Consider the following 21,049-nt stretch of genomic DNA (forward strand, 5'->3'; position numbering starts at 1 on the left):
CATGCACAATAATAGAGTAGTACATGCTCAATATATATTGTGCATGTACTACTCTACTAAATGAAGAATAAATGACACTTACCTTTATTGAAGATGCAGCAATGACTGATGAGACACTGTGTCCTGGGAGTGCCTTTTCCTCCTGAGTACTGTAGGTCCTGTTTGGTATTTTCTTCCAGAACAGGCCTTATCACACTGTGTATGCCACTACGATTCTTAAATCTCTCAAACCAACCTTTGCTGGCTCTAAATTCACCAATATGAGCACTAGTTCCAGGCATTTTCCCTGTTCACCTGGGTGTTAGTCAACTGGTGTGGGTTGCATCCTGGGAGACAAGATTAAGGACTCCAATGGAAATAAGTTAGACAGTCTTCGATGACACTGACTTTCTTGGGTTATCCTGGGTAGCTAACCCTCTGGGGTTAATTGTTTCTTGGTATTCTCAATAAGCCACACCAACAACGGTGGTACAGCAGCAGCAGCAGCTGACGGTGGTACAGCAGCAACAGACGATGCTACAGCAGCAACAGACGATGCTACAGCAGCAGCAGACGATGCTACAGCAGCAACTGACGATGTTACAGCAGCAGCAGACGATGCTACAGCAGCAGCAGCAGCAGATGATGCTACAGCAGCAGCAGACGATGCTACAGCAGCAGCAGACGATGCTACAGCAGCAGCAGACGGTACTACAGCAGCAGCAGCAGCTGACGGTGGTACAGCAGCAGCAGCTGACAGTGCAGCAGCAGCTGACGGTGGTACAGCAGCAGCAGCAGCTGTACCACCAATAGTAGCAATGGTTGATTGTGGTTTATTATACAACCTGGCCAGCTCGGAGACACGCACTCCACTTTCATACTTATCAATGATCTTTTTCTTCATCTCCATAGTAATTCTCACCCTTATTGCTGTAGGGTTGGCACTAGAAGCTTTCTTGGGGCCCATGGTCACTTATTTTCCAGAAAAAAATCACCAAAAACACTGTAATAATACAAAATGTTCCGATTGTATGCTTGGATGTTACCGCGGAGGCTGGCTGGTAAACAATGCCACCCGCGGAACATGTGAGCGTGGCTCAGGCCGCACATTGGACGCGTCTCGGACGAAGGCCGCTGAGCGGGTTTTTGTCCACTATGCGGGGCAAAATTTTAGCGAACAAAGCGTCCGCTATGCGGATTGTCCGCTATGCAAGGCGTCCGTTATGCGGGGGTCCACTGTACACTTTTGCTACGTTAGCGGTTTCAGTAATACATGGACATCAGTGATTTCACCCTCCATTGTTCCATTCGACCAAACTCATAGCTATTTCGCTAGAACTCCATTTGCTCTAACGACTGAGCACAGGAAACCACCCATTTACCGAATTCTACTACCCAATAAAGTGGTCAGAAATTGGCAATTTGACCAATTTCACACAAATTTCAAAATATGCCAATTTCAAAATAGGGTCTAGAATAAACAATGCAGACATTCCTGGCACTAAAATAACATTTTCTCTGTTCATTAGTCACTTCTCCAGGCCCCTCTTATATTACTCTTGCTTTCCATTTTGAATTTTTATCCACACAAAAAATAAAAGATTTACTGTTATGCCAACTACTATGTTATTGTAATAATAGTATAAATAATGTCAACCTATTCATGACTGCATATTAGACTGGCCAGTTGGACAAGTATTGGACGGTGACATCATCTGCTTACTCTTGAACATCGGCAAGAATCGAACATTTCCACTACTTTGAGCTCAATTTCAAAATCACCTCTATTTCTGTAATATATCTATCTTCCATTCTATCAAATGAGACCAAGAAAACGAGAATACAACCATAAATACCATATGAGAATACACCTCAAAGTCAGCATTTTGAACCAAAAACACGGTCGGAGTTTTTTTTCTCATTATGGACTGTGTGCTGCAGGACTTTTTTTTTATACTGCACACATTGACCATGCAGACCCATTCTCTCATATGTAGGTCAACCAGCTTTCTCCTGCTAGATATGAAGCCGCTAGAAATTTGGCATAATACTACAGCACCAACATTGGCTAGCAAGCTGTAGTATTACGGCACCAACAGTGAAAGGGCTAAAACAGCGATTTTGTGGTGTATTTTCATATGTTTTTTATGATTGTATTCACAGTTCCTTGGTCTCATATGATAGAATAGGAGATATAATACAGAAACATGATTTTGATCGATTTTAAGACTGAAAATAGATTGAAATTGAATTCAAAGTAGCGGAAATGTTCGATTTTTGCCAATTTTCAAGAGTAAACAAATCACATCACACATCCAATACATGTCAGCTGGTGTGTCCAATGTGTGTTCACAAATGCACTGATATTATTTATACAATTATTACAGTATTGCATAACAATAAATCTCCACTGCCTCAAGCCTTGTACATGTTGCAACATTCACCTCCCATTCTTCACACAAATATAACAGTGTTGGTATAACTATACTCTCATACATTCCCCCATTTGCTTCCAAGGATAACGTTCTTTGTCTCCACAGACTTCTCAATGCACCACTCACTTTTTCCCTTCATCAATTCTACGACTCACATTGTCTTTCATAGACTTATCTGCTGCAGCACAAGTCTACTCCCAAATATATGAATACATTCGCTTCTTCCATACTCCCTCCCTCCAATCAGATATTCAATCTTTCATTACCTAATTTTTTTGTTATCCTCATTACTTAACTCTTTCCTGTGTTCCTTTTAATTTCCTTCGTTTACATCCCTACCAAACTTGTCCACCAACCTCTGCAGCTTCTCTTCAGAATCTCCCAAAAGCACAGTGTCATCAGCAAAAAGCAACTGTAACAACACTTTGCGATCCCGCGCCTCTTGCCTACACCGGAGCATTCACTTCTCTTACAACTCCATCTATATACTGAACAACCATGGTGACATCACACATCCCTGTCTAAGGCCTACTTTTACTAGGATATAATCTCCCTCTCTCCTACATGCCCTAACCTGAGCCTCACTATCCACATAAAAACTCTTCACTGCTTTCATCAACCTACCTTCTACTCCATACATTTGTAACATCCGCAATGCTGCCCTCCTATCTACCTTATCATATGCCTTTTCCAAATCCATAAATGCAACAAAAGCCCTCTTTATCCTTATCTAAATACCGTTCACTTGTATGTTTTACACCTGGCACCCCATACTTACCTACCATACCCTCTCTAACCGTTTATCCCACTTTAGAAGTTAAGTCCCCTACTGCAACTGCTCTCTCACTTGGTTCAAAAGTTCCTAAACACTTGCTTAACATCTCCCAAAATCTCTCTCTCTCTCTCCTCTACACCCCACTCTTCTCCAAATGCATACACACTCATTATGACCCACTTTTGCATCCAACCATTATTTTAAGCCACATAATTCTTGAATTTATACATTTATATTCCCTCTTCTCCTTTCATAAATGATCCTTTAACATTATTGCTACCCCATCCTTAGCTCTAACTCTCTCAGATACTCCTAACTTAATCCCATTTATTTCTCTCCACTGAAGCTCCCCTACCCCCTTCAGCTTCATTTTGCTTAGGGATAGGACATTCAACTTCTTTTCACTCACAACACTGGTAATCGTTTCTCTCTTATCACCTGCACTACTTCCACATACATTCAAACATCCAAGCATTATACAGTTTTTCTTTTTTTTTTTAAATGAACCAGCCATATCCCAATGAGGCAGGGTGACCTAAATTTATTAACACATACAAATGAAGGAGTTACTAGCCCATTGTTTACGGCATTTAGGCACCTCTTATGACAAGCACTGCTTATGGAGGAAAGATTTTTTTCCACTTTCCCTTGGAGATGACAGGAAACGAAAAGAAAAAGAACTATTTAGAAAAAAAGAATAAAATTCTGATCGGTGCTTGTACATACATGTAGTGTGCCTAAATAGCAAGACGCACCTGCTTTTCTGCATGTTTATGAGACAGAAAGAAAATGACACCAGCATTCCTACCATTACATAAAATAATTCCAGGTTTCCATTTCACACGCATCTGGCAGGACGTCAGTACCTCCCAGGTAGTTGCTGTCTACCAACCTACTACTACTTGTTCTAGCAATATTTCTAATAACTGCTGGTAGCAGGTTAAATAGTCTTGGGCCACATGGTACCACTTTTTACTGGGAATTTTTTACACATGCAATACAAATTTTTAATTCAAAATTATTGTACATACAAAATTGGCATAAAAAAAGTATTATTCATTGGCAACATCAGCATAAATGTGTATAATATACCTGGTAGAAGCATTTAAGTTTTTCAATTTATTTATGCCATGTTATGATTTTTTCAATTACAGTGGACTCCCGCGTTTCGGCAGCCATGACTTTTGTGAAATCCGACTTTCGACAACTTTTTTCATCAATATATGGATTTGCGGTTCATGATTGGCCTCATGATTCAGCGACCGTCTGATACATGGCCGAGTGGCATCCCAGTGTCAGCGCACACACAAAGCCAGTCTCCCGCACCATTCATACTCAGTGTGCCATTGTTTATCAGTGAGTGACCATCACCCCACGAGTTCATACGATACATTTCATAATAATCCATTGTTTTTTTGCTTGCAACTGCTAAATAAGCCACCATGGGCCCAAAGAAAGCTCCTAGTGCCAAACCTTTGGTAAAGAAGGAAAGAAACACAATAGAAATCACAAAAAAACTCGTAGCAAAGTACCAAAGTGGAGGAGAAAGAGAGGGGAGAATGTGCCTTCTTAAGTGATTCAGTGATTCTACGATATGTATGACACTAAAGCAGCAGGAATCAGTAAAGGCTATAGCGGCAGCCAGCAATAAAGTGTAGCATTAACAATGAAGCAAGTAAGTTAAGCGATTAAGCGATAGAAAAAGACATGAAAGTATCTCTCCAATGTTGTTGGAGGTGAAACAAACCATGCCACGGGTGGGGATAGAACCCGCGAACAGTCTCTCAAAACTCCAGACTGTCGCGTTAGCCATTGGACCAGTTAGCCACAATAAGATTCGTCTAACTAGGTATATTTCTACACCTAGTTGGACGAATCTTATTGTGGCTAGCTGATCCAGTGGCTAACGCAACGGTCTGGAGTTTTGAGACTCTCTGATCGCGGGTTCTATCCCCGCCCGTGGTATGGTTTGTTTGCAATCGTGTCATTACGATTTCCTGAGTCTTGTTGGAGGTGTATAGGGCCACTGCTATCTTCCACCAACCTAAACCTCTGCCAGTATCTCCTCCATCAAACTAACTAATTAAACTAGCATCTCCTCCAAGTTAAGTGGAAATATTTGTTATTTATAAAGTGTAAATATTTCTTATTTATAAATTACAGTGTAAATATTTCTTGTTTATAAATTACATACCCTGTTTCAGTGTGAATAGTGGTGGTGGCTTCTGCTGCAGCCTCCACCAACACCAATATGTACGGCTTCTCTCAGTGGCCCTTATAAACCCAACACCACCACCACTTACTCCTCACATACATTATGACATAGTTTATTCATTCTAGAGTATATATCATGTTTCTATTATTTTTTTTATTATCACACCGGCCGATTCCCACCAAGGCAGGGTGGCCCGAAAAAGAAAAACTTTCACCATCATTCACTCCATCACTGTCTTGCCAGAAGGGTGCTTTACACTACAGTTTTTAAACTGCAACATTAACACCCCTCCTTCAGAGTGCAGGCACTGTACTTCCCATCTCCAGGACTCAAGTCCGGCCTGCCGGTTTCCCTGAATCCCTTCATAAATGTTACTTTGCTCACACTCCAACAGCACGTCAAGTATTAAAAACCATTTGTCTCCATTCACTCCTATCAAACACGCTCAAGCATGCCTGCTGGAAGTCCAAGCCCCTCGCACACAAAACCTCCTTTACCCCCTCCCTCCAACCCTTCCTAGGCCGACCCCTACCCCGCCTTCCTTCCACTACAGACTGATACACTCTTGAAGTCATTCTGTTTCGCTCCATTCTCTCTACATGTCCGAACCACCTCAACAACCCTTCCTCAGCCCTCTGGACAACAGTTTTGGTAATCCCGCACCTCCTCCTAACTTCCAAACTACGAATTCTCTGCATTATATTCACACCACACATTGCCCTCAGACAAGACATCTCCACTGCCTCCAGCCTTCTCCTCGCTGCAACATTCATCACCCACGCTTCACACCCATATAAGAGCGTTGGTAAAACTATACTCTCATACATTCCCCTCTTTGCCTCCAAGGACAAAGTTCTTTGTCTCCACAGACTCCTAAGTGCACCACTCACTCTTTTTCCCTCATCAATTCTATGATTCACCTCATTTTTCATAGACCCATCCGCTGACACGTCCACTCCCAAATATCTGAATACGTTCACCTCCTCCATACTCTCTCCCTCCAATCTGATATTCAATCTTTCATCACCTAATCTTTTTGTTATCCTCATAACCTTACTCTTTCCTGTATTCACCTTTAATTTTCTTCTTTTGCACACCCTACCAAATTCATCCACCAATCTCTGCAACTTCTCTTCAGAATCTCCCAAGAGCACAGTGTCATCAGCAAAGAGCAGCTGTGACAACTCCCACTTTGTGTGTGATTCTTTATCTTTTAACTCCACGCCTCTTGCCAAGACCCTCGCATTTACTTCTCTTACAACCCCATCTATAAATATATTAAACAACCACGGTGACATCACACATCCTTGTCTAAGGCCTACTTTTACTGGGAAAAAATTTCCCTCTTTCCTACATACTCTAACTTGAGCCTCACTATCCTCGTAAAAACTCTTCACTGCTTTCAGTAACCTACCTCCTACACCATACACTTGCAACATCTGCCACATTGCCCCCCTATCCACCCTGTCATACGCCTTTTCCAAATCCATAAATGCCACAAAGACCTCTTTAGCCTTATCTAAATACTGTTCACTTATATGTTTCACTGTAAACACCTGGTCCACACACCCCCTACCTTTCCTAAAGCCTCCTTGTTCATCTGCTATCCTATTCTCCGTCTTACTCTTAATTCTTTCAATTATAACTCTACCATACACTTTACCAGGTACACTCAACAGACTTATCCCCCTATAATTTTTGCACTCTCTTTTATCCCCTTTGCCTTTATACAAAGGAACTATGCATGCTCTCTGCCAATCCCTAGGTACCTTACCCTCTTCCATACATTTATTAAACAATTGCACCAACCACTCCAAAACTATATCCCCACCTGCTTTTAACATTTCTATCTTTATCCCATCAATCCCGGCTGCCTTACCCCCTTTCATTTTACCTACTGCCTCACGAACTTCCCCCACACTCACAACTGGCTCTTCCTCACTCCTACAAGATGTTATTCCTCCTTGCCCTATACACGAAATCACAGCTTCCCTATCTTCATCAACATTTAACAATTCCTCAAAATATTCCTTCCATCTTCCCAATACCTCTAACTCTCCATTTAATAACTCTCCTCTCCTATTTTTAACTGACAAATCCATTTGTTCTCTAGGCTTTCTTAACTTGTTAATCTCACTCCAAAACTTTTTCTTATTTTCAACAAAATTTGTTGATAACATCTCACCCACTCTCTCATTTGCTCTCTTTTTACATTGCTTCACCACTCTCTTAACCTCTCTCTTTTTCTCCATATACTCTTCCCTCCTTGCATCACTTCTACTTTGTAAAAACTTCTCATATGCTAACTTTTTCTCCCTTACTACTCTCTTTACATCATCATTCCACCAATCGCTCCTCTTCCCTCCTGCACCCACTTTCCTGTAACCACAAACTTCTGCTGAACACTCTAACACTACATTTTTAAACCTACCCCATACCTCTTCGACCCCATTGCCTATGCTCTCATTAGCCCATCTATGTTATTAATATTGTTTATTATGTCATATCAGATGAATATGATAGATAAATAAGCCGTAGAGATGATATTAGCGTCACATTGAAGCATAATAAACTCACTTCCCTCTCCCTTCCTACCTGTCTTTCATACACCAATAAGTGTCTTCAATAAAGGTTAGTGTGATGTTAAATGTTCATTTATCGATTTTATTAGTGCTTTATATTTATTTGTCATTGTTTTCAGTATGTAAATCTATATTTAATCTTCAAAAAAAAAAATTTTTGTTAGTACTTTTGGGTGTCTGCAACGGATTAATTGGATTTCCATTAGTTCTTATGAGGAAAATGGTTTCACCTATCATGAATTTCACCATTCAGCAAACTCTCTGGAAGGGATTAATCATGAAACTCGGGGGCTCCACTGTATTTTTGTTTTCAGTGTCTAACACTATGTATATTACAATGTTAGGGTAATAGGTGTATTTGAAGGTGTTTTGAAACAGGTGGAGTAGCATAGCACTCCATAGCACCAATTGCAATATTGACAATAAATTGGTACAAATGCAGTAAAAGTTTTTTCTTATTTCTAGTTATTGATTTTGATGTCTAACATATGCAAGGAAATTTTATGATGCTACGGTTGCTTCAAGGTTTAACAGTCCTTGAAACATGGAAATAAATAACATGGTTTGACCTTATTGAACTACCAAATGTTAAATCGATATAGCAGGCTTTTTGGCTGAATTCTACTGTTAGTATCATGAAACTGTAATAAATCTGGAACAAATAGTGTATCTTCCTGTACAGTCTATTTGGTGGCAGGGAAGCTGGTGGTAGTATGGTACAGCTTGCAAGCCAGTGTTGGCGCCGGAGTGTTAAGCCAAAATTCTAGCGGCTTCAAATCTAGCGGGAGAAAGCTGGTAGACCTACATGTGAGAGAATGGGTCTGTGTGCTCAGTCTGCACAGTATAAAAAAAAATCTGGGAGGCAGTAGTGCATTGTGGGAATGCCAATTCAGTACGCCTTATTCACCATGCCTAGCAGCAGGGAATACTTAACTCCCTGGCGAATTGGGACTCTTTTCTTCCTAAGTCATAATTCTAACACAGATAGCTGTGTCAATGAATATGAATTTCATGGTTTTCACGAGTTTGTGACCCAAAGCAATGCCCAGGATACCATATACAGATAGTGAAAAGGGAACACAGTGTGGATGGTGGGGAAGGCAGTGTGGGTGGTGGGGAAGGCAGCATGGGTGTTTGGGAAGATGGCACGTAAGTTTATTCTGGTACATGTATACACAAATACAGTTACAAAGATTATCATACATAGCAGCACATGTGTAAAGAACCTAGGATAACCTAAAAAATCAGACAAAGTGACTTATTTCCAGCATGGGTGGTGCAGAAGACAGTGTGGGTGGTGGGAATGATGGCGTGGTTGGTGGGGAAGACAGTGTGGGTGGTGGGGAAGATGGTGTGGGTGGTGAGGAAGACAGTGAGGGTAGTGAGGAAGACAGTGAGGGTGGTGAGGAAGACAGTGAGGGTGGTGAGGAAAACAGTGAGAGTGGTGAGGAAGACAGTGAGAGTGGTGAGGAAGACAGTGAGTGGTGGGGAAGATGGCATGGGTGGTGGGGAAGATGGCATGGGTGGTGGGGAAGACAGTATGGGTAATGAGTAATGTTACAATTGGGATAGATAATATACATGTGGCAGCAGGTGGTGGTGCCATGTGTCATGTGGCACCAGCAGCACCCCAGGCTGGTAGCCATGCCACTGACTCAGCACATCCATAACAAAGGCCACCTTCAACTACCCACACACTACAACAAACCGGCACAACCACAACAACCTGCACACAACAACCTGCACAACCACAACCACCTATCAATATCCAATCCCCATCAGCAGGCCACATCTGGGACTGGCAGCAGGGTGCCAATTGGTGCCAACGAGTGGATATATATACATTATGCATTACGTATATTGGTCTCACAGGCCACAATCATTACTTGAAAAAATAAAATACAGTGGAACCTCAAAAATTGAACTGCTCCCAACTCAACCAATTATGTAAGTGTATTTTTGTAAGTGCTTTTGTAAGTGTATTTTTGAGGGTCTGAAATGGACTAATCTAATTTACGTTATTCCTGATGGGAATAAATTCGTTCGGTAGCGACACCTGAACAGCCTTCTGGACCGAAGAAAGTTCTATATTTGAGGTTCCACTGTATTAGAAAAGAAAAAACAGAATAAAAGTAAAAATAATATTACCAAGTGAGCGGCAGTCACCAATGTCGCCATCAACGGTTCACTTTCTGTTAACTTCACACCTCTATATCTCGTTAAGAACTGATCGCAATTTTTTTTCTTTTTAAGACACTTGGAAAAATATTTTGGAAAGAAAAAATAAAGATTTTTTAAAATATTTTTTGACACTGAGAGCAAGTTTGTGATCAGGGGTCTTGACAGTGAAAGGGTTAAGACTAGCTTGCCATGGGTTACAACCCTCCATTCAATTAATTGTTTACAATTGCATCATCTGTCATGTCTATGTACTCCTAATTAAGATGTAATTTATTTTACTATCTTTTTTTTAACACGTCATCCATTTCCCACTAAGACAGGGTGACTCAGAATGACAGAAAAACCCAAAAAAGAAAAAAACTTTCATCATCATTCAACACTTTCACCATCACTCATACATAATCACTGTCTTTGCAGAGGCGCCCAGATACGACAGATCAGATGTCCCTCCAAACTGCCAATATCCAAAACCCCTACTTGAACCTTTTCACTGTCGAGAACCCTGCTCATAAACTTGCTCTCAGTGTCAAAAAATATTAAAAAAAAAAAAAAATTTTTTTTCTTACCAAAATCTAAAGAATATTTTTCTGATTGTTTTAAAAGAAAAAAAAAATTGAGACCAGTACTACTGAGATATAGAGGCATGTAGTTGACACAGTGAACCACTTACAGCAACATCGGTGACTGCCGCTCACTAGGTAATGTTATTTTTACTTTTGTTGTTTTTTCTTTTCTAATATTTTATTTTTTCAGGTAACTTTTGTGGCCGGTGAGACCAATACAATGCATACTGTATATATATCCACTCACTGTATGCAACATAATAACAGCACAAATATTATCATTACGTATTGTTTACAAAACTTGTTTACACAAACCAACAATTAAAAATTTTTTTTATTACTATTGTTCTATAATATACACATATAGAGTCACTGGACACGTTCCTAGAAGTGCTGCAGCTTGTGGGACTCTTTGAAACATGGTGTTATGCACAGTGCTGTTTTGCACTCCTCACACATACAAAGTGTGTCTCTGCATTTTTGTGGGTGGGTTGTTGTGGTTATGCAGGTTGTGGTGTGTGGGTGGTTGAAGGTGCCCTTTGTTGTGGATGTGCTGAGTCAGCGGCATAGCTACCAGCCTGGGGTGCTGCTGGTGCCACATGATGCATTACACCACCACCACCTGCTGCCGCATGTGTATTATCCATCCCAATTTTAACATTACCCATTACCCACCAACCATGCTGTCTTCCCCACCAACCATGCTGTCTTCCCCACCAACCATGCTGTCTTCCCCACCAACTATGCTGTCTTCCCCACAACCATGCTGTCTTACCCACTAACCATGCTGTCTTCCCCACAACCATGCTATCTTCCCCACCAACCATACTGTCTTCCTCACAACCATGCTGTCTTCCCCACCAACCACATGGAAATAAGTCACTTTGTCTGACTTTTTTGGGTTATCCTAGGTGCTCTACAAATATGCTGCTATGTATGATAATTATCAAAGATAGCTGATAATTATCATATGCTGCTATGTATGATAATTATCATACAGATCAGCATATGTGAAAAGAACCTAGGCTAACCCAAAAAAGTCCAAGTTATTTATTTCCATGTGTGTGGTGGGGAAGACAGCATGGTTGGTGGGGAAGACAGCATGGTTGGTGGGGAAGACAGCATGGTTGGTGGGGAAGACAGCATGGTTGGTGGGGAAGACGGTATGGGTAATGGGTAATGTTACAACTGGGATGGATAATACACATGCGGCTGCAGGTGGTGGTGTAATGCGTCATGTAGCACCAGCAGTACCCCAGGCTGGTAGCCATTCCGCTGATTCAGCACATTCATGTAACTGTATTTGTGTATACTTAACAGACTTACTTATTCTTTGAGACATGGGAAAATATGAGCTTCCTCTTTCACTATGAATATGAGATGGCCCAGCACCAGAGGTGGTCTGGGTTTTCAGCATTATTTCTGGTATCCTGGGCATTGCTTTCGGTCACAAACTCCTCAAAACCATGAAATTCATCTTCACTGACATTCCATCTGTGTTAGAACTATCACTTGGGAAGGAAAGAGTCCCAATTTGCCAGGGAGTGAGGTATTCCTTACCACTAGGCATGGTGAACAAGGCGTACTAAATTGGCACTCCCACAATGCACTGGAGCATCCCTGATTTTTTTTTATACTGCGCACACTGACCACACAGACCCATTCTCTCACACGCAGGTCTACCAGCTTTCTCCCGCTAGATCTGAAGCTGCTAGAATTTTGGCGTAATACTACGGCACCAACACTGTCTTGCAAGCTGTAATATTACGACACCAACAGTTAAAGGGTTAAACTGCAGGCATTGTGCTTTCCATTTCCAGCACTCAAGTCCGGCTAACCAGTTTCCCTGAATCCCTTCACAAAATATTACCCTGCTCACACTCCAACAGCTCGTCAGTCCAAAAAACCACTCGTCTCCATTCACTCCTATCTAACACGCTCACACACGCTTGTTGGAAGTCCAAGCCCCTCACCTGCAAAACCTTCTTTACCCCCCTCCCTCCAACCTTTTCAGAGCCGAACCCTACCCTGCCTTCAAGTCATTCTACTTTGTTCCAGTCTCTCTAAATGACCAAACCATCACAACAGCCCCTCTTCAGCCCTCTGACTAATACTTTTAGTAACACCACACCTATTAATTTCCACACTGTGAATTCTCTGCATAATATTTACACCACACACTGCCCTTAGACAGGACATCTCCACTGCCTCCAGCCGCCTCCTCGCTGCAGCATTTACAAGCCATGCTTCACACCCATATAAGAGTGTTGGTAGCAGTATACTCATATACATTCCCTTCTTTCCCTCTATGGATAATGTTTTTTGTCTCCACGGATACCTCAACACAGCACTCACCTTCCTGCCTTCATCAATTCTATGGTTAACCTCATCCTTCATAAACCCATCTGCTGACAAGTCAACTCCCAAATATCTGAAAACATTCACTTCCTCCATACTCCCTCTCTAAAATATGATATCCAGTTTCTCTTTATCTAAATCGTTTGATATCCTCATTACCCTATCTACATTCAGTTCCAACTTTCTACCTTTACACACCCTCCCAAACTCGTCCAATAACGATTGCAACTTTTCTTTAGAATCCCCCAAAAGCACAGTATCATCAGCAAAAAGTAACTGAGTCAACTCCCATTTTGTATTTGATTCCCTATAATTTAATTCCACCCCTCTCCCCAACACCCTAGCATTTACTTCTTTTACAACCCCATCAATAAATATGTTAAACAACCATGGTGACATTACACATCCCTGTCTAAGACCTACTTTTACTGGGAAGTAATCTCTCTCTCTCCTACAAACCCAAACCTGAGCCTCACTTATCTTTATAAAAACCTCTTTAATGCATTTAGTAACTTACTACCTATTTCATGCACTTGCAACATCTGCCACATTGCTCCCTTATCTACTCTATCATATGCTTTTCTAAATCCATAAATGCAATGAAAACTTCCTTACCTTGATCTAAATACTATTCACATGTGCGCTTCAATGTAAACACTTGATCTACATATTCCCTATCCATTCTAAAGCCTCCTTGTTCATCTGCAATCTAGCTCTGTCTTACCTCTAATTCTTTCAATAATAACCTTACCATACACTTTACCTGGTATACTCAGTAAACTTCTTCCTCAAGAATTTTTATAATCTCTTTTGTCCCCCTTCCCTCTATATAAAGGAATTAACATGCTCTCTGCCAATCCCTAGGTACCTTCCCCTCTTTTATACATTTATTAAACAAAAAATATCAACCACTCCAACACTATATCCCCCCCTGCTTTTATCATTTGTCATGATCCTCTTTCATTCTATGTAATGCCTCACGCACCTCCCCCACACTCACATCTTGCTCTTCTTCACTTCTTCACTCCTATCATTTGCTCTCCTTTTGCACTCTCTCTACTTTTCTGTTACTCTCCATATACTCTGCCCTTCTTATATCACTTCTGCTTTATTAAAACCTCTCATAAGATACCTTCTTCTCTTTAATCGCACCCTTTACCTGATCATTCCACCAATCACTCCTCTTTCCTCCTGCCCCACCCTCCTACAGCCACAAACTTCTGCCCCACATTCTAATACTGCATTTTTAAAACTATCCCATCCCTCTTCAACCCCCCACTACTCATACTTTCACTGTCATTGGTAGTTAATCTACACAAAAACAATTAATTTACGAGAGGTTCGGATAGTTTAAACTAACTAATGTGCAAGTTTTGTCACTTATCACATCACGCAGAAATCGACATTGTCACACATACAAAATAGCAATAATCTCTTTGGAGCACTAGTGCTAAATCCACATGTTATTAGCATATTTTTTTTTGTTAGGCAAAAGGTAGTAGGCAATAGGTAGTAGGTTGGTAGACAGCAACCACCCAGGGAAGTACTACCGTCCTGCCAGATGACTGTGAAACAAAAACCTGTAATTGTTTTGCATGATGGTAGGATTGCTGGTTTCTTTTTCTGTCTCATAAACACGCTAAGATAACAGGGATATCTTGCTACTCCTACTAACACTTTGGTCACACTTCACAGACACGCACATGCATATATATATATACATACATCTAGGTTTTTCTCCTTTTTCTAAATAGCTCTTGTTCTTTTTTATTTCTTCTATTGTCCATGGGGAAGTGGAAAAGAATCTTTCCTCCGTAAGCCATGCGTGTCGTATGAGGCGACTAAAATGCCGGGAGCAATGGGCTAGTAACCCCTTCTCCTGTATACAATTACTAAAAAAGAGAAGAAGAAAAACTTTATAAAACTGGGTTGCTTAAATGTGCGTGGATGTAGTGCGGATGACAAGAAACAGATGATTGCTGATGTTATGAATGAAAAGAAGTTGGATGTCCTGGCCCTAAGCGAAACAAAGCTGAAGGGGGTAGGAGAGTTTCAGTGGGGGGAAATAAATGGGATTAAATCTGGAGTATCTGAGAGAGTTAGAGCAAAGGAAGGGGTAGCAGTAATGTTAAATGATCAGTTATGGAAGGAGAAAAGAGAATATGAATGTGTAAATTCAAGAATTATGTGGATTAAAGTAAAGGTAGGATGCGAGAAGTGGGTCATAATAAGCGTGTATGCACCTGGAGAAGAGAGGAATGCAGAGGAGAGAGAGAGATTTTGGGAGATGTTAAGTGAATGTATAGGAGCCTTTGAACCAAGTGAGAGAGTAATTGTGGTAGGGGACTTGAATGCTAAAGTAGGAGAAACTTTTAGAGAGGGTGTGGTAGGTAAGTTTGGGGTGCCAGGTGTAAATGATAATGGGAGCCCTTTGATTGAACTTTGTATAGAAAGGGGTTTAGTTATAGGTAATACATATTTTAAGAAAAAGAGGATAAATAAGTATACACGATATGATGTAGGGCGAAATGACAGTAGTTTGTTGGATTATGTATTGGTAGATAAAAGACTGTTGAGTAGACTTCAGGATGTACATGTTTATAGAGGGGCCACAGATATATCAGATCACTTTCTAGTTGTAGCTACACTGAGAGTAAAAGGTAGATGGGATACAAGGAGAATAGAAGCATCAGGGAAGAGAGAGGTGAAGGTTTATAAACTAAAAGAGGAGGCAGTTAGGGTAAGATATAAACAGCTATTGGAGGATAGATGGGCTAATGAGAGCATAGGCAATGGGGTCGAAGAGGTATGGGGTAGGTTTAAAAATGTAGTGTTAGAGTGTTCAGCAGAAGTTTGTGGTTACAGGAAAGTGGGTGCAGGAGGGAAGAGGAGCGATTGGTGGAATGATGATGTAAAGAGAGTAGTAAGGGAGAAAAAGTTAGCATATGAGAAGTTTTTACAAAGTAGAAGTGATGCAAGGAGGGAAGAGTATATGGAGAAAAAGAGAGAGGTTAAGAGAGTGGTGAAGCAATGTAAAAAGAGAGCAAATGAGAGAGTGGGTGAGATGTTATCAACAAATTTTGTTGAAAATAAGAAAAAGTTTTGGAGTGAGATTAACAAGTTAAGAAAGCCTAGAGAACAAATGGATTTGTCAGTTAAAAATAGGAGAGGAGAGTTATTAAATGGAGAGTTAGAGGTATTGGGAAGATGGAAGGAATATTTTGAGGAATTGTTAAATGTTGATGAAGATAGGGAAGCTGTGATTTCGTGTATAGGGCAAGGAGGAATAACATCTTGTAGGAGTGAGGAAGAGCCAGTTGTGAGTGTGGGGGAAGTTCGTGAGGCAGTAGGTAAAATGAAAGGGGGTAAGGCAGCCGGGATTGATGGGATAAAGATAGAAATGTTAAAAGCAGGTGGGGATATAGTTTTGGAGTGGTTGGTGCAATTGTTTAATAAATGTATGGAAGAGGGTAAGGTACCTAGGGATTGGCAGAGAGCATGCATAGTTCCTTTGTATAAAGGCAAAGGGGATAAAAGAGAGTGCAAAAATTATAGGGGGATAAGTCTGTTGAGTGTACCTGGTAAAGTGTATGGTAGAGTTATAATTGAAAGAATTAAGAGTAAGACGGAGAATAGGATAGCAGATGAACAAGGAGGCTTTAGGAAAGGTAGGGGGTGTGTGGACCAGGTGTTTACAGTGAAACATATAAGTGAACAGTATTTAGATAAGGCTAAAGAGGTCTTTGTGGCATTTATGGATTTGGAAAAGGCGTATGACAGGGTGGATAGGGGGGCAATGTGGCAGATGTTGCAAGTGTATGGTGTAGGAGGTAGGTTACTGAAAGCAGTGAAGAGTTTTTACGAGGATAGTGAGGCTCAAGTTAGAGTATGTAGGAAAGAGGGAAATTTTTTCCCAGTAAAAGTAGGCCTTAGACAAGGATGTGTGATGTCACCGTGGTTGTTTAATATATTTATAGATGGGGTTGTAAGAGAAGTAAATGCGAGGGTCTTGGCAAGAGGCGTGGAGTTAAAAGATAAAGAATCACACACAAAGTGGGAGTTGTCACAGCTGCTCTTTGCTGATGACACTGTGCTCTTGGGAGATTCTGAAGAGAAGTTGCAGAGATTGGTGGATGAATTTGGTAGGGTGTGCAAAAGAAGAAAATTAAAGGTGAATACAGGAAAGAGTAAGGTTATGAGGATAACAAAAAGATTAGGTGATGAAAGATTGAATATCAGATTGGAGGGAGAGAGTATGGAGGAGGTGAACGTATTCAGATATTTGGGAGTGGACGTGTCAGCGGATGGGTCTATGAAAGATGAGGTGAATCATAGAATTGATGAGGGAAAAAGAGTGAGTGGTGCACTTAGGAGTCTGTGGAGACAAAGAACTTTGTCCTTGGAGGCAAAGAGGGGAATGTATGAGAGTATAGTTTTACCAACGCTCTTATATGGGTGTGAAGCGTGGGTGATGAATGTTGCAGCGAGGAGAAGGCTGGAGGCAGTGGAGATGTCATGTCTGAGGGCAATGTGTGGTGTGAATATAATGCAGAGAATTCGTAGTTTGGAAGTTAGGAGGAGGTGCGGGATTACCAAAACTGTTGTCCAGAGGGCTGAGGAAGGGTTGTTGAGGTGGTTCGGACATGTAGAGAGAATGGAGCGAAACAGAATGACTTCAAGAGTGTATCAGTCTGTAGTGGAAGGAAGGCGGGGTAGGGGTCGGCCTAGGAAGGGTTGGAGGGAGGGGGTAAAGGAGGTTTTGTGTGCGAGGGGCTTGGACTTCCAGCAGGCATGCTTGAGCGTGTTTGATAGGAGTGAATGGAGACAAATGGTTTTTAATACTTGACGTGCTGTTGGAGTGTGAGCAAAGTAACATTTATGAAGGGATTCAGGGAAACCGGCAGGCCGGACTTGAGTCCTGGAGATGGGAAGTACAGTGCCTGCACTCTGAAGGAGGGGTGTTAATGTTGCAGTTTAAAAACTGTAGTGTAAAGCACCCTTCTGGCAAGACAGTGATGGAGTGAATGATGGTGAAAGTTTTTCTTTTTCGGGCCACCCTGCCTTGGTGGGAATCGGCCGGTGTGATAATAAAAAAAATAATAAATAATTATTATGGTAACGTTTTGCTCTCCAGGAGCTTTGTCAAGCTGGCTTGACAAAGCTCCTGGAGAGTGAAACATTGCCATAATAAAAATGTGGTATTAGTTGCATATGTATCCGTTTACCTAACATATTGTCAATAATTCTACCAACATTATTACAATTTTTTTATTCTGTACTTACTTTTATCCTAACAAGGGAGCGAGCAAGCATTGGGAAATTCTGTGCTATGTGTACAAAGAGACTAAGTCGTTGATCTTCAGGTGCCGACATTATACGCTGAGCAGCTTGCATGCTCAAGTGCTGTAACTGCCAAACTTTCATTGGAGCCATTTCATGACGAGACTCTTCCAGATGCTTTCTAAACTGAGTCAATTCCTCTTCCTTATCTGAATGGAGGGACCTGTGAAAAATGTTGAGGAACAGTGAATTTTACCATAATTGTAAATTAAAAAAAAATTAAGAATTAAAGAACCTAGATAGAGAAAATTAAATAAAATAAAACAGCTTGGATACAGAAGATACCTATATTAATTGTAGCAAATAGTGAAGGCCAACACACACAAATTATATTCTATTAAAAATGTTGTACAATATAGAGCATTTGAAATATATAAAAATAAAACAAAAATAAAATATAAAGACATTACTGGACGTACAGGTATAAGAAAGAGGTAGCAGTAATATTAAATGATCCAAAATGAACCAAAAAACTAGGTATGAAAGACTGAATATCAGACTTGAGAGAAATAATATTTCAGAAGTAAATGTGTTCTGATATTTGGGAGCAGACTTATCAGCAGATGGATCAATGACAGGAAAGGAGAACCACAGAACTGACCATTGAAAAAAAGGTGGGTGGTGAAATGAGGCCTCTGGAGAGGCAAAAAACTTTATCCAAGAAAGAAGAAAAACTAAAAAAAGGTAATGTACCAGAGTATAGTGGTACAAACACTGTTATACAAAGCATTGAATGACAGAAAAGAATAAGTCTCCCCAAGGCATAAGTAAATGAATCAATTACTTAATGTTCTGTCTGTGGGATTGTCAAGATATTGTCTTCTGCATTTATAAGGTAGGCTCTGAGCCCCATAATAAAACATGGTAATTTGAGCTTCATAGCTCCACTCTCTCCAGTACCTGCATTATTTCCATTGCTTGTATTTAGCAGTTATTCTTTTCTGACACATAATGCCTCAAATCGATGTGCAGTATGAGTTTTAAACACTGAAGGTAATAGGGTGGTAGACAGCAACCGAACAGGGAGATACTACTGTCCTGCCTAGTGAATGTAAAACGGAAGCTTATACAACTGTTTTGTGATGGTAGGATTGCTGGTGTCTTTTTTCTGCCTCATAAACATACAAGATTTCAGGTACGTCTTGTTACTTCTACTTACACTTGGTTCACAATACACATCCATGTACCAGTTCTTGTTCTTGTTTATTTCCTTTTATCTCCCTGGGGAAATGAAACAGAACTCTTCATCCGTAAGCCATGTGTGTCGTAAGAGGCAACTAAAATGCCGGGAGCAAGGGGCTAGTAACCCTTTCGCCTGTACACTTTACTAAAGTTAAAAAGAGAAACTTTTGTGTTTCTTTTTGGGCCACCCCGCCTCAGTGGGATACGGCCAGTTTGTTGAAAGAAGACGCTCCACTCTCCCCAGTACCTGCATTTTTTCCATTATTTGAATTTCAATATTTTGAACTACTTTGTGTGAAATTTGCCAAATTACCAATTTCTGATCACTTTATTTGGTAGTTAAAATAGTTGATTGGGCAGTTTCTTGTGCTCAATCAATAAAATAGAAGTGATACTAGTGAAACAGCTAAGAATTTAATCGACTGGAATAATGTGATTGGCCTAAAATAGGAGTCAAAGTAGGCAAAATTGCTGATACGTAAATATTGCTGATGCAGTAAAATTTGTGAGTGTAATTTCATAAATTTTCCATCAAATTTCATACTTTTTATTTTATTACCTTCAGAAAAAAATTTCTACCATTTCATAAGAAAAAATAACCAAAAATTTTTTTGAAAATTCTTGGACCCTGCGGACAAGGCGTAGAACTACGGTCTGGACCCTCAAAGGGTCTATATGTACCTGCATGCCAGCATAGTGTATAAGTTTATTTAGGCACAGGTACACAAGTATAATTATTAGAGTAGTATACATAAAATATGCAATAACTTTAAAACACTTGAAATTTTGGAAAGTTTCCAGACATAATGGAAAGACGTGGAGCTCACGGAGGATGTAAACAAGGTGGCTCACGGAGGCCATATTAGCGAGTTAGATGAGAGGGAGCCGTTTAACGAATTTTGGTTATAATTTGAAATGTCCATATTAGCAAAATGCCATAAAGCATAATGCCATAAAATGGGGCCCTACTGTACAGACATCCAGAACTGATAATGACTCACTGTAACTTAGTAAAGAGGAAGCCTTCAACCTCCATTTCCTGTTCATCCTCCTCCTCTTGCCTCTCTCCATCCTCTTGAACTTTGGTGTCATCCTGAGCCTTATACTCAGTGCTTTTGATGGCCAACTCCACGCCATAACCACTCAGTCGAACTTTCTTAGGTGACCGCTTCTGTATCAAAAATAAAAATAGATCAAATAAAATAAGACAGTGAAAAAAAATACTTTTTCCTAAATCTAGTTTAAAAAGATCACCATGAGGCCTGGTCTCAGACCGGGCCATAGCGGCATTCACCCCTGAAACTCTCCAGGTATGTCTGACAGCAATGTGTGGTGTGAATATTATGCAGAGAATTTGTAATTTAGAGATTAGGAGGAGGTGTGAGGGTTACTAAAAGTATTACCCAGAGGGTTGACAAGGGGTTGTTGAGGTGGTATGG

At 40.6% G+C, this 21,049-nt stretch overlaps 1 protein-coding gene across 1 annotated transcript in view; it reads right to left on the reverse strand.

Annotated features, from left to right (window-relative positions):
• Positions 1 to 20,781, reverse strand: part of LOC128702725 (UDP-glucose:glycoprotein glucosyltransferase 1) — a gene marked incomplete at its 5' end in the record, with an annotated part of 261,894 nt that extends 241,113 nt beyond the window's left edge. Inside the window, 2 exon segments of the mRNA XM_070101800.1 lie at positions 18,372 to 18,591; positions 20,612 to 20,781. Coding sequence (XP_069957901.1) covers positions 18,372 to 18,591; positions 20,612 to 20,781 — 390 coding nt within the window.
• Between the last annotated feature and the right edge of the window lie 268 nt (positions 20,782 to 21,049).

This window comes from Cherax quadricarinatus, chromosome 79 (assembly GCF_038502225.1).
Source record: "Cherax quadricarinatus isolate ZL_2023a chromosome 79, ASM3850222v1, whole genome shotgun sequence".
Classification (NCBI taxonomy): Eukaryota; Metazoa; Arthropoda; class Malacostraca; order Decapoda; family Parastacidae; genus Cherax; species Cherax quadricarinatus.